Genomic DNA, 14489 nt, shown 5'->3' with positions numbered 1-14489 from the left:
CAGGGAATCCTTTCCCTATTGCTGGTTTTTGTCAGGTTTGTCAAAGATTGGATGGTTGTAGATATGTTGTGTTTCCTCTGAGGCCTCTGTTCTGTTCCATTGGTCTATATCTCTGTTTTGGTACCAGTACCATGCCGTTTTGATTACTGTAGCCTTGTAGAATAGTTTAAAGTTCAGTAGTGTGATACCTCCTGCTGTGTTCTTGTTGCTTAGAATTGACTTGGCTACACAGGCTCTCTTTAGGTTACATATGAAGTTTAAGGTGCTTTTTTCCAGTTCTGTGAAGAAGGTCATTGGTAGCTTGATGGGGATAGTGTTGAATCTGTATGTTCCTTTGGGCAGTATGGGCATTTTCATGATGTTGATTCTTCCTAACCATGAACATGGAATGCTTCTCCATCTGTTTGTGTCCTTTCTTATTTCATTGAGCAGTGGTTTGTAGTTCTCCTTGAAGAGGTCCTTTACGTTCCTGATTAGTTCTATTCCTAGGTATTTTATTCTCTTTGTAGCAGTTGTGAATGGCAGTTCATTCTTGACTTGGCTCTCTTTAAGTCTGTTATTGGTGTATAGGAACGCTTGTGATTTTTGCACATTAATTTTCTATCCTGAGACTTTGCTGAAGTTGCTTATCAGCTTAAGGAGATTTTGGGTTGAGACGATGGGATCTTCTAGATATACAATCATATTGTCTGCAAATAGAGACAATTTAGCTTCCTCCTTTCCTATTTGAATACCCTTTATTACTTTTTCTTGCCTGATTGCTCTGGCTAGAACTTCCAGTACTATATCGAATAGGAGTGGTGAGAGAGGGCATCCTTGTCTAGTGCCAGATTTCAAAGGGAATGCTTCCAGTTTTTGCCCATTCAGTATGATATTGGCTGTTGGTTTGTCATAAATAGCTTTTATTATTCTGAGATACATTCCATTAATACCTAGTTTATTGAGGGTTTTTAGCATAAAGGGCTGTTGAATTTTGTCAAAGGCCTTCTCCGCATCAGTTGAGATAATCACTTGGTTTTTGTCTTTTGTTTTGTTTATGTGGTGAATTATGTTTATAGACTTGCATATGTTGAACCAGCTTTGCATCCCCGGGATGAATCCTACTTGATCATGGTGGATAAGCTTTTTGGTGTGCGGTTGCAATCAGCTTGCCAGCATTTTCTTGAAGATTTTTGCGTCTATGTTCATCATGGGTATTGGCCTGAAGTTTTCTTTTCTTGTTGAGTCTCTGCCAGGTTTTGGTATCAGGATGATGTTGGTCTCATAAAATGATTTGGGAAGAATTCCTTCTTTTTGGATTATTTGGAATAGTTTCAGAAGGAGTGGTACCAGCTCCCCTTGTGTGTCTGGTAGAATTTGGCTGTGAACCCATCTGGACCTGGGCTTTTTTGTGTGGTAGGCTTTTAATTGCTGCCTCAACTTCAGATCTTGTTATTGGTCTATTCAGGGTTTTGACTTCTTCCTGGTTTAGGCTTGGAAGGAAGCAAGTGTCCAGGAATTTATCCATTTATTCCAGGTTTACTAGTTCATGTGCATAGAGTTGTTTGTAATAATCTCTAATGATGGTTTGAATTTCTGTGGAATCTGTGGTGATATCCCCTTTATTGTTTTTTATTGCATCTATTTGGTTATTCTCTTTTTTCTTTTTTGTTTATCTGGCTAGTGGTCTGTCTATTTTGTTGATGTTTTTCAAAAACCAACTCCTGGATTTATTGATTTTTTGAAGGGTTTTTCGTGTCTCTATCTCCTTCAGTTCTGCTCTGATCTTAGTTATTTCTTGTCTTCTGCTAGTTTTTGAGATTTTTTATCTTGCTCCTCTAGCTCCTTCAATTTTGACTATAGGGTGTCAATTCTGGATCTCTCCTTGCTTCTCATGTGGGCACTTGTGGCTATATATTTTCCTCTAGAGACTGCTTTAAATGTGTCCCAGAGATTCTGGTATGTTGTGTCTTTGTTCTCTTTGGTTTAGAACAACTTCTTTATTTCTGCCTTCATTTCATTGTTTATCCAGTCAACATTCAAGAGCCAGTTATTTAGTTTTCATGAAGCTGTGTGGTTCTGATTTAGTTTATGAATTCTGAGTTCTAACTTGATTGCACTGTGGTCTGAGAGACTGTTTGTTATGATTTCAGTTGTTTTGCATTTTCTGAGGAGTGATTTACTTCCAATTATGTGGTCAACTTTAGAGTAGGTGTGATGTGGTGCTGAGAAGAATGTATATTCTGTGGATTTGGGATGGAGAGTTCTGTAAATGTCTATCAGGTTTGCTTGTTCCAGGTCTGAGTTCAAGCCCTGGATATTCTTGTTAATTTTCTGTCTGATTGATCTGTCTAATATTGATAATGGGGTGTTAAAGTCTCCCCCTATGATTGTGTGGGAGTCTAAGTCTCTTTGTAAGTCATTAAGAACTTGCCTTATGTATCTGGGTGCTCCTGTATTGGGTGTGTATATATTTAGGATCGTTAGCTCTTCTTGTTGCATCGATTGTTTTACCATTATGTAATGTCCTTCTTTGTCTTTTTTGAGCTTTGTTGCTTTAAAGTCTATTTTATCAGAGACAAGAATTGCAACTCCTGCTTTTTTTGCTCTCCATTTGCTTGGTAAATGTTCCTCCATCCCTTTATTTTGAGCCTTTGTGTATCCTTGCATGTAAGATGGGTTTCCTGGATACAGCACACTGATGGGTTTTGGATTTTTATCCAATTTTCCAGTCTGTGTCTTTTGATTGGTGCATTTAGTCCATTTACATTTAGGGTTAATATTGTTATGTGTGAATTTGATACTGCCATTTTGATGCTAGCTGGCTGTTTTGCCTGTTAGTTGGTGCAGATTCTTCATTTTGTTGATGCTCTTTAGCATTCGGTGTGTTTTTGGAGTGGCTGGTACTGGTTGTTCCTTTCTATGTGTAGTGCCTCTTTCAGGAGCTCTTGTAAAGCAGGCCTGGTGGTGACAAAATCTCTGAGTACTTGCTTGTTCACAATGGATTTAATTTTTTTCTCACTTATGAGGCTTAGTTTGGCTGGATATGAAATTCTGGGTTGAAATTTTTTTTTTTTTAAGGATGTCGAATATCGGCCCCCACTCTCTTCTGGCTTGTAGGGTTTCTGCTGAGAGATCTGCCATGAGTCTGATGGGCTTCTCTTTGTGGGTAACCCGACCTTTCTTTCTAGCTGCCCTTAGCATTTTCTCCTTCATTTCAACCCTGGTGAATCTGACAATTATGTGCCTTGGGGTTGATCTTCTTGTGGAATATCTTTGTGGTGTTCTCTGTATTTCCTGGATTTGAATATTGGTCTACCTTGCTATGTTGGGGATGTTTTCATGGATAATATACTGAAGAGTATTTTCCAGCTTGAATTCATTCTCTTCTCTTCGTCACAATCAGGTACACCTATCAAACGTAGATTATGTCTTTTCCCATAGTCTCATATTTCTTGAGACTTCATTCATTCCTTTTTGCACTTCTTTCTCTAATCTTGCCTTCTCGTTTTATTTCATTGAGTTGATCTTCAACCTCTGATATACTTTATTCTGCTTGGTCAAATCAGCTGTTGAAACATGTGCATGCTTCTTAAAGTTCTCGTGTTGTGTTTTTCAGCTCCATCAATTCACTTTTGTTCCTCTCTAAGTTGTTGATTCTCATTAGCATTTCGTGAAATCTTTTCTCAAGCATCTTCGTTTCTTTGCATTGGGTTATAACATGTTCTTTTAGTTCACAGAAGTTTCTCATTACCCACCTTCTGAAGTATGATTCTGTCATTTCATCATACTCATTTTCCATCCAGCCTTGTTCCCTTGCTGGTGAGGAGTTGTAATCCCTTGTAGGAGGAGAAATATTCTGGTTTTGTGTGTTTTCCTCCTTTTTGCGCTGGTTTCTTCCCGTCTTTATGGATTTATTCACCTGTCTTCTTTGTAGTTGCTGATTTTCAGATTGGGTCTCTGAATGTATGTCCAGTTTGTTGCTGATGAAATTATTTCTGTTTCTTAGTTTTCCTTCTAACAGTCTGGCCCCTCTGCTGTAAGACTGCTGAGGTCCACTCCAGGCCCTGCTTGCCTGGGGACCACCTGCAGCAGCTGCAGAACAGTAAGGGTTGCTACCAGTTTCTTCTTCTGCTATCTTTGTCCCAGAATGACACCCACCAAATGTCAGTCTGATCAGTCCTTTGTGAGGTGACTCTGGATATATGGGGGATGGGGGCTGCTTGAGGAGACAGTCTGTACTTTATAGGAGCTCAAGTGCTGAGCTGTGAGCTCTGTTGTTCATTCAGAGCTGCTGGGCAGGTACGTTTAAGTCTGCTGCAGCAGAACTCATAAACCCCCCCCTTTTTTCCCCAGATCCTTTGTCCTGGGGAGTTAGGGCTTTGTTTATGAGTTTCCATTGTGCTGCTGCCTTTTTTTTCAGGGCTGCCCTGCCCAGCAAGGAGGCAGCCTAGTCACTGTCTGCCTGCAGAGGCTTTGCTAAGCTGCTGTGGGCCCCACCCTGCTGCTGTGTGTACTTCCCTGCAGTCCTGTTCAAATGGGTGTGGTTAGAACTGCCTCGGCAATGGTGGCCCACCTCTGCAATGGCGGACTCTCTCTGTAATGGCGGGTTGCCTCGGCAATTGCAGGTTGCCTAGGCAATGGCGGGCTGCCTCAGCATTGGCGGGCTATCTCCGTAGGGGTGGAGTGCTTTGGTAATGGCAGACGCCCCTCCCCCACAGAGCTGGACCATTCTGGGTTCAGCTGTGCTTGCTGTGAAATGCTCAACCCAGAGCATTTCCAATTGCTGTTTTTTTTGTGTGTGTGGGGTGGGGTGGGACCCGCCGAGCCTGATCACCTGGCTCCCTGCCTCAGACCCTTTCTTTTAAGTTGAATGGTTGACTCTCTCCCAGGTGTTCCAGTTGCCTGCTGAAAAGGCACTGGGATCTGTGTGATTTCCCATGTGGTGACCCATTGCGCTGGCTGAAACAATGGCACTGAGATTTGTGGCACTTTTTTGCCTGGGAATCTCCTGGCCTGGCTCCCTATTTCAGTCCCCTGTTTAATCAGATGAATGGGTGACTCTGCCTTCCCGGAGCTTTAATCACCAGCTTAAAAGGGCAACCAGACCAGCGTATTTTGTATGGAGAACCACTGCACTGGGGCACCGGGAAACAGCCGCACTGGCCAAAAGAGCCATGCTGGAGACCTGTGGGGCTCCTCCGCCTGGGAATCTCCTGGTCTATGGGCAATAAAGATCCATCTGGAAATGCGGTGTCCACTCACCCTCTGCGCTTTCACTGGGAGCTGCAATCCTGAGCTGCTCCTAGACGGCCATCCTAAACAGTTCAAGCAATTATCCTGCCTCAGCCTCCTGGGTAACTGGGACTATAGGCACATGCCACCATGCTCAGCTGATTTTTTTGTATTTTTAGTAGAGACAGGGTTTCACCATGTTGACCAGGATGGTCTCGATCTCTCGACCTCATGATCCACCCGCCTCAGCCTCCCAAAGTGCTGGGATTACAGGCATGAGCCACCACACCCAGCTAAGATATCTTCTTATGAGGATTCAGTGGTTCCCCATAAAAGACAATGGTAAGAATGCCATTGTAACTATGAGGCAGACAACCATTGAGGATCCAGGCTCAGCTCCACTGTGTCTACCTCTTTCTTTCTGTCTCTCTCGTCTCTTCTATCCACCCCAGATTTGTTTTTCTGAGGTTCTCCTGATGTTATAGTCCCTTAATTGATATATTATAGCTTCAGACACCCAGTATTACCAATTCCCCGCCACTATTCTAAATCTCCAGGGAAGTTCTCTAGCCCAGAATGGGTGAGATGCTCCATCCTGATCCAATTAATCCTATGTGTGTTTAGAGGGACCAAGGGACTCCAGGCCAATTAATAATATCTGTGGGTGGAATCCAGATATCAGTACTTTTTTGTACAAGTGTTTTGGTTTGAAAACCAGTGGCTTAGGCTTTGTTACTTTTATGAAAAGTAAGACTGTAGTAGAAATATTAATGCCTCCCAATTATATCCACATGCCAATACCCAAAACCTGTGAAAATATGTTACATGCTAAAAGGGAATTAAAGTTACAGATATAATTAAGGTTGCTAATCATTTAATCTTCAGATAGGGAGACTATTTCGGATTATCTTAATGTGCCCAATATAATCAGAAAGGTCCTTACATGTGGAAGAGGTAGGCAGAAGTGTCAGTGTGTCAGAGTAATATTATTGTTGGCTTTGAAAATAGAATAGGGCCATAAATGAAGGAATGTGGGAAGTCTCTAGAATGTGGAAAAGGCAAGAAAAAAGATTCTCCTAAAAAGGTTCCATAAAGAAAGTCAACTCTGCTGACACCTTAATTTTAGTGCAGTGTGACTCTTGTCAGACTTCCTCCAGGACCATAAGATAAATTTGTGTTGTTTTAAGCCATGAAGTTGGTAGTAATTTTTGTCCAGCAGCCACAGAAAACTTATACATAGACACTGCTAACCAGCATTGTTAATACTTGAATATTTAGGAAGGTAGGGAGAAGGAGAAAACAAGAGGTCAAAGATAATTTCAAGATTGTATTCCTTATATACAGCTGTTCTATGGTTGACATCTTTTTTTTTTGTCTGTCTAATGCCTGTCTCTTCTGAAAATGGCATCTCTCCCTTACTGTTTGTTTTCATTTAGAAATTTTTCTCTTTATTTTTGTCTTTAACCATGTGGTTCTACTGGGGTCCCATTCCTGTGTCGCATATGCATTGTCTCTTCAGGTGTGGTTATGATACTCAATCCTACCAAATTAGATGCTTTATCTGTTGCTTTAAAAACTGGAAGTGAGAGAAGAGATACTTTCTGTCTGGTAGCAACTTGGTAGGTGTGAGCAACTTGTAAGAGGCTATGGTTCCAAACCAGCAGAACATGACTTTGAGATATTCTGTTAGAATGACCCTGTCTGGATTGAAAGCCTGAGCTGGAATTCGAAGCATTCCTGTTGCTGGTTCCATTTAATCCTATGGCCAATCATAGACCTACCCTTTCACAACTTGGGTTACACAATAACTTTCTCTTTTTGCCTAAGCTGCTTTAATCTAGTTTTTGTCATTTCAACCAAAATATCCTGAAAAATTTAGACAAAAAAGAAAAAAATAATCAAGTGAAAAGTTTTAAAAATCCACATATGCACATCTATTAAAGATGCAAATCTTACTTTTATTAACCCAATAATTTTTTAAGAGCCTGCATGTGAAATATATTAATAGTGAAATGAATAGGACAAAGTCCTGCTTCCAAGCACTTACAGATTTATTCATCCTACAAAGTTTGTGTCTACATAACCAACGTATCTCTCTCCATCCTCCCTAGGCTTATCTGACAAGTGCAAGACAGAAATGAGTTCTAGAAAATCTGATTTGTAAAATATGTGAATGAAAAACAAGAATGGTTAAGTGGAAGAATTTCAGGATGTTCAGATCTTTAAGGGCAATTACAAACTCTCCCGTAAAATGCTCCCACCACAGTTAAAATACTTGCTAGGAAAGACTATTGGTATTGTCCTGTGGCAATTCTTTTATTCTTAATAAGCCAAAAATTTCTTAATTCCACCATAATTAAAGTAAAAAGAAGGGGAAGTTAGTTTGGAATAAATCACTTCAGGCCCGCAGTGCAATTTGGATTCACTCAGGTGTGTGTTTATTTTAATAGTTGATCTGAAGGCATGTGAGATGCCACAGCTGACCAGACTGTAAACAGAAAAGCATACAACTTAAAACTAAGCACGCATGAAGCATGGAATAATAATCAAGCTAGCCTCCTTATGATGCAAAATGCCAGAAAACCTCCAAGCATTAGGTCAAAGTTTACACAGCAGCACAAGCCTTTTATTCTGTTTCTTCTCTTTTTTAAATATATATTTTATTGAGTTTTAGGTTTGGGGGTACATGTGAAGAACATGCAAGATTGTTGCATAGGTACACACATGGCAAGGTGGTTTGCTGCCTTCCTCACCATCACCTATATCTGGCATTTCTCCCCATGCTATCTCTCCCCAACTTCCCACCACCTGCGGTCCCTCCCCTATTTCCCCCTGACAGACCCCAGTGTGTGATGCTCCCCTCCCTGTGTCCATGTGTTCTCGTTTTTCAACACCCACCTATTAGTGAGAACATATGGTGTTTGATTTTCCGTTCTTGTGTCAGTTTGCTGAGAATGATGGTTTCCAGGTTCATCCATGTCCCTACAAAGGACACGAACTCATCGTTTTTCATGGCTGCATAGTGTAGAATTCTAAGGTTAAAATTCTAAGATAGTTTTACCTAAAAAAAAGTGGGGTCAAAGATGGGTTTTCTTCTCAAGATATTTGGGTAAATTTTTACAAGACTTTTTTATTTTTTATTTTTAAGAAAAACAGATAGTTTTCACCAAGAGTTGTCCAGAAATAGTGGAAAGGGAAATTCCACAAGGAAAGGGCAATTATCTGAACTGTGAAAGTGGGCAATGGTTGAATAGTCACCAACCACGATCTGGACTAACACATAACAAAGAAGTATATTAACTAGGATGCCCTACACGGGCGGTCTGTGGATGAGAAATCCCTAGGCCTCTCACTTCACCAGGGCTGAGGAGTAAGTGAGGAGGAGAAACGACTAGGAAAAGAATAATGTGTGGTGAGATGCACATGCGAAAGAGAAAAAGGCTGGCGGGGACTCATGGTGGCTAGAAGGAGAGACGTGGCGGCCCGAGGGCTGAGTAGCCCGCGCCGAGCCAGGCTTTCTCCACGGTGAGTGTGGGAGTGCACAGAGGGGCCTCGACGGCTTTTTTGTATGTGTTATATAAATAAACCCCAAGAATGGAAAGCTCCAGCAGGATGCCCTGAGCGCTGGTCTTCCCAGCAGTAGCAGTGGAGGATCCGCCCCTGGTTTCCCACCCTCCGCCCACCGCCTGTTCCCGCCCCTTCTCTCCTAAACCCGCCCCAGCCCAGCCCCCGCCTCTTTCCACCTCCCTTCCCGTCCGCTCCCGGTTCCTGGCTCCTGCTAGGCTCGGCAGAAATAGTAGCGCGCAGGCGCGACGTGAGGCTCGCGGAGTGCCGAGTAGCGGAGCGGGACCCACTGTGAGTGTGGCGGCCGCGCTGGTCTTCTATCTGGGGAACGTGATCCAGGGGAAGCGCCCCAGGAGGGATTGGTGTGTGTGTGTGTGTGTGACTTCGGTTCTGCGAAGAGAAACCCGTCAGACGTGCGGTAGCGTTGGTAGCGGCACTGCCTGTGGGTGTCCTGCCAGGGCCGCGTGGGGAGCGGAGTGCGTGGTGGCGGGAGTGGGTGAGGGTGGTAATGACGAGAAAAAATTGAAGAAATGGGGTTCAGAGGCTGGAAGTCCGCACAAGGGCTGGGCAGGACCGCGAGGCTTGCCAAGGGTGCTGGAGGCTGTCCCAGCTTCAAGTTCAGTCCCCTGCTTGATGCCCCTGAGAGACGTCCCAGGCTCATCCCTTCCTCTAGCGCTGCTCTGGTGTGGAGTTGCTAGAAACATTCCCCTTTGGAGGGGAAAGGATTTGGAGGCGGTGGGCTGTTGGTCCGGGCTAGTGCCAAGGAGGGCGTGGCGTTCGTGTGACTTTCCTTTACCCACCCTCGGGAATGTATCTCTCTTCTGGTCTATTGTGCCCGTGGACATTTTAACAAAGGCTATGACTGTTTTGTAGGCAGTGGCGGGTGACAGTGGGAGGGGGTGCGTGCAAGGTCGTTCGCGGTGCGGCCCTGGGGGATGGGAGGTGGAGGAGGGGGAGGCGGCATGGGGGAAATGGAAGGAAGAGAACAATCTTCCTGCTTCAGCTTTTTCCTTCTTCCTGGCCCACTGAATTTGATCACTGGTAGGAACAGCCCCTAGAGGGATGTGACTGGAAATTTATGTGTGCGCGTTTGGACGCAGACATTGGTTTTTGTGATTGTGCTGTGCGTGTATTTTCTGAGTCCCTTTAGGAAAAAAGCGAAACTAATGGGATTTGAGAGAAAATAATTAAATGAAAGGATGAAGAGGTGAAGTGACAAAACTTAGAGCTTATTTATTTGCCTGTTGATGGTCATACTATAAAGCTAGACTTTGAAAGATGCGAAGGTGTGCAAGTCAGGGTAAGTGAAAAGTTGGTTAGGCTACTGTTGATCGTTTCAATCAAGAGTGGATTATTGGGCATGTGTGTGGATGTGCTGTCAAGATCTTGGGCCGACTCACTTTAGAACCTTTGAAAATAATATTAAGGATACAAAACAGTAGGGCAAATATTGTGATATTGGATAAAGCTCCATAGGTTTTCATTTTCAAACTTAGGGACTTTTATGAAAGATAATATATGTGTTCCCAAGCATAGATGTTGATATTTTTACTCATTTGTTTTAAGTTAATACAACACAATAAAGTGAACTTCTTCCTCCTCCACCCCTTTCCCTTGATTGTGAATCTTGTTTTATAAACATTTACTTTCCGATCTGAAGTATACTTCAAGACACAATTACTCCCTCAACCCCCACCCCCGCACCAACCCTAGGCATGAGGTGAACAGGATTTCTTCTGGTTTTGTTGTTATGTTATTCTTTCTTTTTCTATTTTCCCAAATTTGGGGCCGGCGAGGGGGCAGGGAGTATTAGGGATGCCTTTTCTCTTTTCTAGTGCCTGATGAACTTCTATTGAACTTCCAGACTTAGCCCTTAACTTCTTGAAAAATTTTGCTGTCTCCTTCAGAGTGAATTAATAGCACCTTTTTCTGTTAAATTGATATCACTTGCCTCATTTCTCCCAATAATCCACTCTTGATTGAAACAATCAACAGCCTAACCCGCTTTTCACTTACCCTGACTTGCACACCTTCGCATCCCATTACTAATAGAACTTCAGTCTTCTGTTAGCCTAATACCTAGAGCTGCCTGGCATGTGGTAAGCACCTAATAAATTAACTTACAGATAGATATTAACAAATGCTGTTAGAAAGATAATAATTTATGTCGCATAAAGTTCATGGGATAATACAAGAAATTTGGAATGCTAAAATTGATATTCGAGCAGCATTATTTGTAATATGGATAAGCATTAAGTGTGCAAATACGTCCTCACATATTAGTCACAGTTCATCCTTCTAAAAAGAGGTGCAAAACTGCAGATGATGGGAAAATAGGGATCCGAAAAAGGTGAAGTTTTAAAAAAGGCCAATTTCTGATACCGAGACTAGTGAAATTAACTATTTGTAGAAACACACAAATAGGTTGCTGCTGGAATTTAGGAAGTACTATAAATGAATCAAGTTGCCAGGTGGTATTCTTTGAAGGGTGATATAACTAAAAAAAGCAGTAACCTAACCAGTTGTATTATATTCTTTTTAAACCTTAAAGTATTTTCAGCCTTTAGCTAACAGGTCTCTTCATGTTACAGTTCCCTAATAGGCTTGTTCTAACCGTTTCTGCCAACCTGTCTTTGACATCTCTCAGCTCCACCAGGATCACCGGCCTTCCAGTTACCTCTGGCTCCTAACAGGAATTATCTTCCCCCTGCTCCTCACCTCCAGCCTTCTTCTCCTGAATGGATTTACATATTTGAGAAAATACCATGAGCAAGTGATCACTTACTTTATAAAAGAATGGAATTGGTTTTTAGTTTAAAAATAAGTCAGGATTGGCTACTTGCTTAGTCCAGCCTTTAGTGCCTGCAAAGCAGACAGAGAATTATGACCATTAGTACTTCTTATTTTTCTACCCTCACTTAATTTCTCCCTTATCGATCTAAATGTAAAAGCACTTTTTTTACATTTCACTTTTTAAAATATCATTAATCATTGTTCCAAAAGCACTTCAATTTAGTCCCTGGTTTTTTTTTTTTTTTTTTACTAAAACTCAATACTCAGGGAGGAAGAGTAGCATCCATAAAACTTTTTTAAAAGATCTACATCATCTGTGGACCTACTGACTGAAAAAATATTCCAAACCAACCATTGTGATTTTACCTTCCTTCTTAAAACTTTCCTCACATAGACTTCCTTCTCATATTTCTGATTTTTTTTCTCTAATTCTTTGACCAGTTAACCTCAGTCACGTCCACAGTCTTCTTAGGGTTCTGTCCAAAACTCTTTTTCTTACTGTATGCACAAGAGTCAAGGGCATGGAAATTGGAGGAATCAAAAATTGGAGGCAAGACAAGAATTTCAACTTTTCTTTCTGAGCATTAGTTTCCTCACTTGTAAAAATGATAATTATAATACCTGATCATTAATATCAGGTATACAGTGATGTGATGCATAATGACATTTTGTTCAATGATGGACAACATGCGTGACAGTGGTCCCATAAGATTATAATGGAGCTGAAAATTTCCTATTGCCTGGTGACTTTGTAGCATTTGTAATATCACAGTGCAATGCATTGCAGTATATAACACTTGATAATGATACTAAATAACTATGCTAATGGCTTATTTACTATACTATTTATCATTATTTTAGAGTGTATTTTTTCTACTTATATATATTTTAAAGTTAACTGTAAAACAGCCTTAGGGAGGTCCTTCAGGAAGGCAGGAAGGCATTATCATAGGAGATATCTCCACCCATGTTACTGCCCCTGAAAACCTTCCAGTGGAACAAGATGAGAAGGTGGAAGAGTGATGTTGATGATCCTAACTCTGTCTAGGTCTAGGCTAATGTGTATGTTTGTTTCTTAGTTTTTAATAAAAATGTTAAAAGGTGAGAAAAATTAAATATGTGTAGAAAAAGGATATAAAGAAAGAAAATGTTTTTATACAACTATCTAATGTATGTTTTAAGCTCAGTATTATTACAAAAGAGTCAAAAAGTTTAAAATACTAAAAAGTATATGGAGTAAAAAAGTTACAGTAAGCTAAGGTTAATTTATGATTGAGGAATTATATTTTTTATACATTTGGTGTAGCCTAAGTGGAGAATGTTTATAAAGACTACAGTAGTGTAAAGTGAATATCCTATGCCTTCACATCCACTTACCACTCACTGACTTACCCAGAGCAGCTTGCAATCCTGCAAGCTCTATTCATGGTAAGTGCCCTATACAGGTTACCATTTTTTATCTTTTATACCTATTTTTACTTTACCTTTTCTGTGTTTAGATACACAAAAATCATTGTGTTACAATTGCCTATTCAGTACAGTAACATGCTGTACAGGATTGTAGCCTAGGAATAATAGAGTATACCATATTGCCTAGGTGTATAGTAAGCTATACTATCCAGATACATGTAATTACACTCTGTGATGTTGACACAATGGCAAAATCACCTAAAGAGGCATTTCTCAGACCATATCCCAGTCGTTAAGTGATGCATGAGTGTTAACGACTTATCATAATGTCTAGCACATAGTAATGCTCTAAAAATGTTAGCTGTTGTTATTTATGTTTGCTGTTTTTTGTGAACTCCCATTATTTAAATAACAATTAACTTTAGAATGTGGATGTATTGATATTTCCCACCCTATTTGAACTCCAGTTCTGTATTTGTAGATTACTCCCATTTATCTTCAACAGGTTGCTTAGCACAGTGGTTCTCAAATTTAGTATGTACAGTAATCACAAGATGCACAGATTTCTGGACCCTATACCCAAAGTTTGTGATGCCTAAGATAGAGTCTAAGAATTTCCATTTCTAGTAGGTTCATAAATGATGGGGATTCTGCTGTCCCTGGGAAAACACTGAGTGACGTTTATCTGTATGGCATTCAGACAAGTTGGTGTAGAGGAGACCAAAAGACCAAAACTGTATAAAAATTAAGAGTAGAAGGCCAGGCCGCGGCTCACACCTGTAATCGCAGCACTTTGGGAGTCAGAGGTGGGTGGATCGCCTGACATCAGGAGTTCGAGACTAGCCTGATCAACATAGTGAAACCCTGTCTCTATTAAAAATATAAAAAATTAATTGGGCACGGGTGCCTGTAATCCCAGCTACTCAGGAGGCTCAGGCAGAAGAATCACTTGAACCTGGGAGGCAGAGGTTGCGATGAGCTGAGATTGTGCCATTGTACTCCAGCCTGGGCAATAAGAGCGAGACTCCATCTCAAAAAAGAAAAAAAGAGTAGAGAGCACTGTCAGCTGGTAGTGCTTTTACATCTGGAGTTTAGAGTGTCCTCTAAAATGTGGAGAGGATAGGACTGACAGGAGATACTTGCATTTGATGACCACAAGGTTTTCTTTTATTTGTTTTTGGTGTGTTTCAGGTGCAGATTGTTGGTTTAATTATACTTCTCAGCTGGTATTACATTATCATTATTAATGAAGAGGAAAATATATCACAGGTATTTGAGGTAATGGATTTTTCTTTTGAGACAGGGCCTTGCTCATGCCCAGACTGGAGTGTAGTGGTGTAAACATGGCTCACTGCAGCCTCAACCTTCTGGGCTCCAGCAGTCCTCCCACCTCAGCTTCCTGAGTAGCTGGGCCCACAAGTGTGTGCCACTATGCCCAGCTAATTTCTAAATTAATTTTTTTTTGAGATGAGGTCTCACTATGTTGCCCAGGTTGGTTTCAAACTGCT

At 41.3% G+C, this 14489-nt stretch overlaps 1 protein-coding gene across 5 annotated transcripts in view; it reads left to right on the top strand.

Moving 5' to 3' along the window:
• The first annotated feature begins 9003 nt into the window (after window positions 1-9003).
• The window catches only part of PRRG1 (proline rich and Gla domain 1), a 93780-nt gene continuing 88294 nt past the window's right edge, over window positions 9004-14489 (top strand). For 2 of the 5 annotated variants that reach the window (XM_002762768.6, XM_035287875.3), the window contains exon 1: window positions 9004-9069. Coding sequence is in view for 1 of the 5 variants with exons in the window: in XM_035287874.3 (XP_035143765.2) it covers window positions 9741-9819 (79 nt within the window). In the remaining 4 variants the exon portion in view is untranslated. Of the gene's footprint in view, window positions 9221-9722; window positions 9820-14489 lie in introns of those variants that run through there. The other 3 variants (XM_035287878.3, XM_035287876.3, XM_035287874.3) reach the window with 3 other exon arrangements.

The sequence above is a fragment of the Callithrix jacchus genome, chromosome X (genome assembly GCF_049354715.1).
Source record: "Callithrix jacchus isolate 240 chromosome X, calJac240_pri, whole genome shotgun sequence".
Lineage (NCBI taxonomy): Eukaryota > Metazoa > Chordata > Mammalia > Primates > Cebidae > Callithrix > Callithrix jacchus.
The sequence above is the reverse complement of the archived record's forward strand: the minus strand, read 5'-3'. Positions and strand labels throughout refer to the sequence as shown.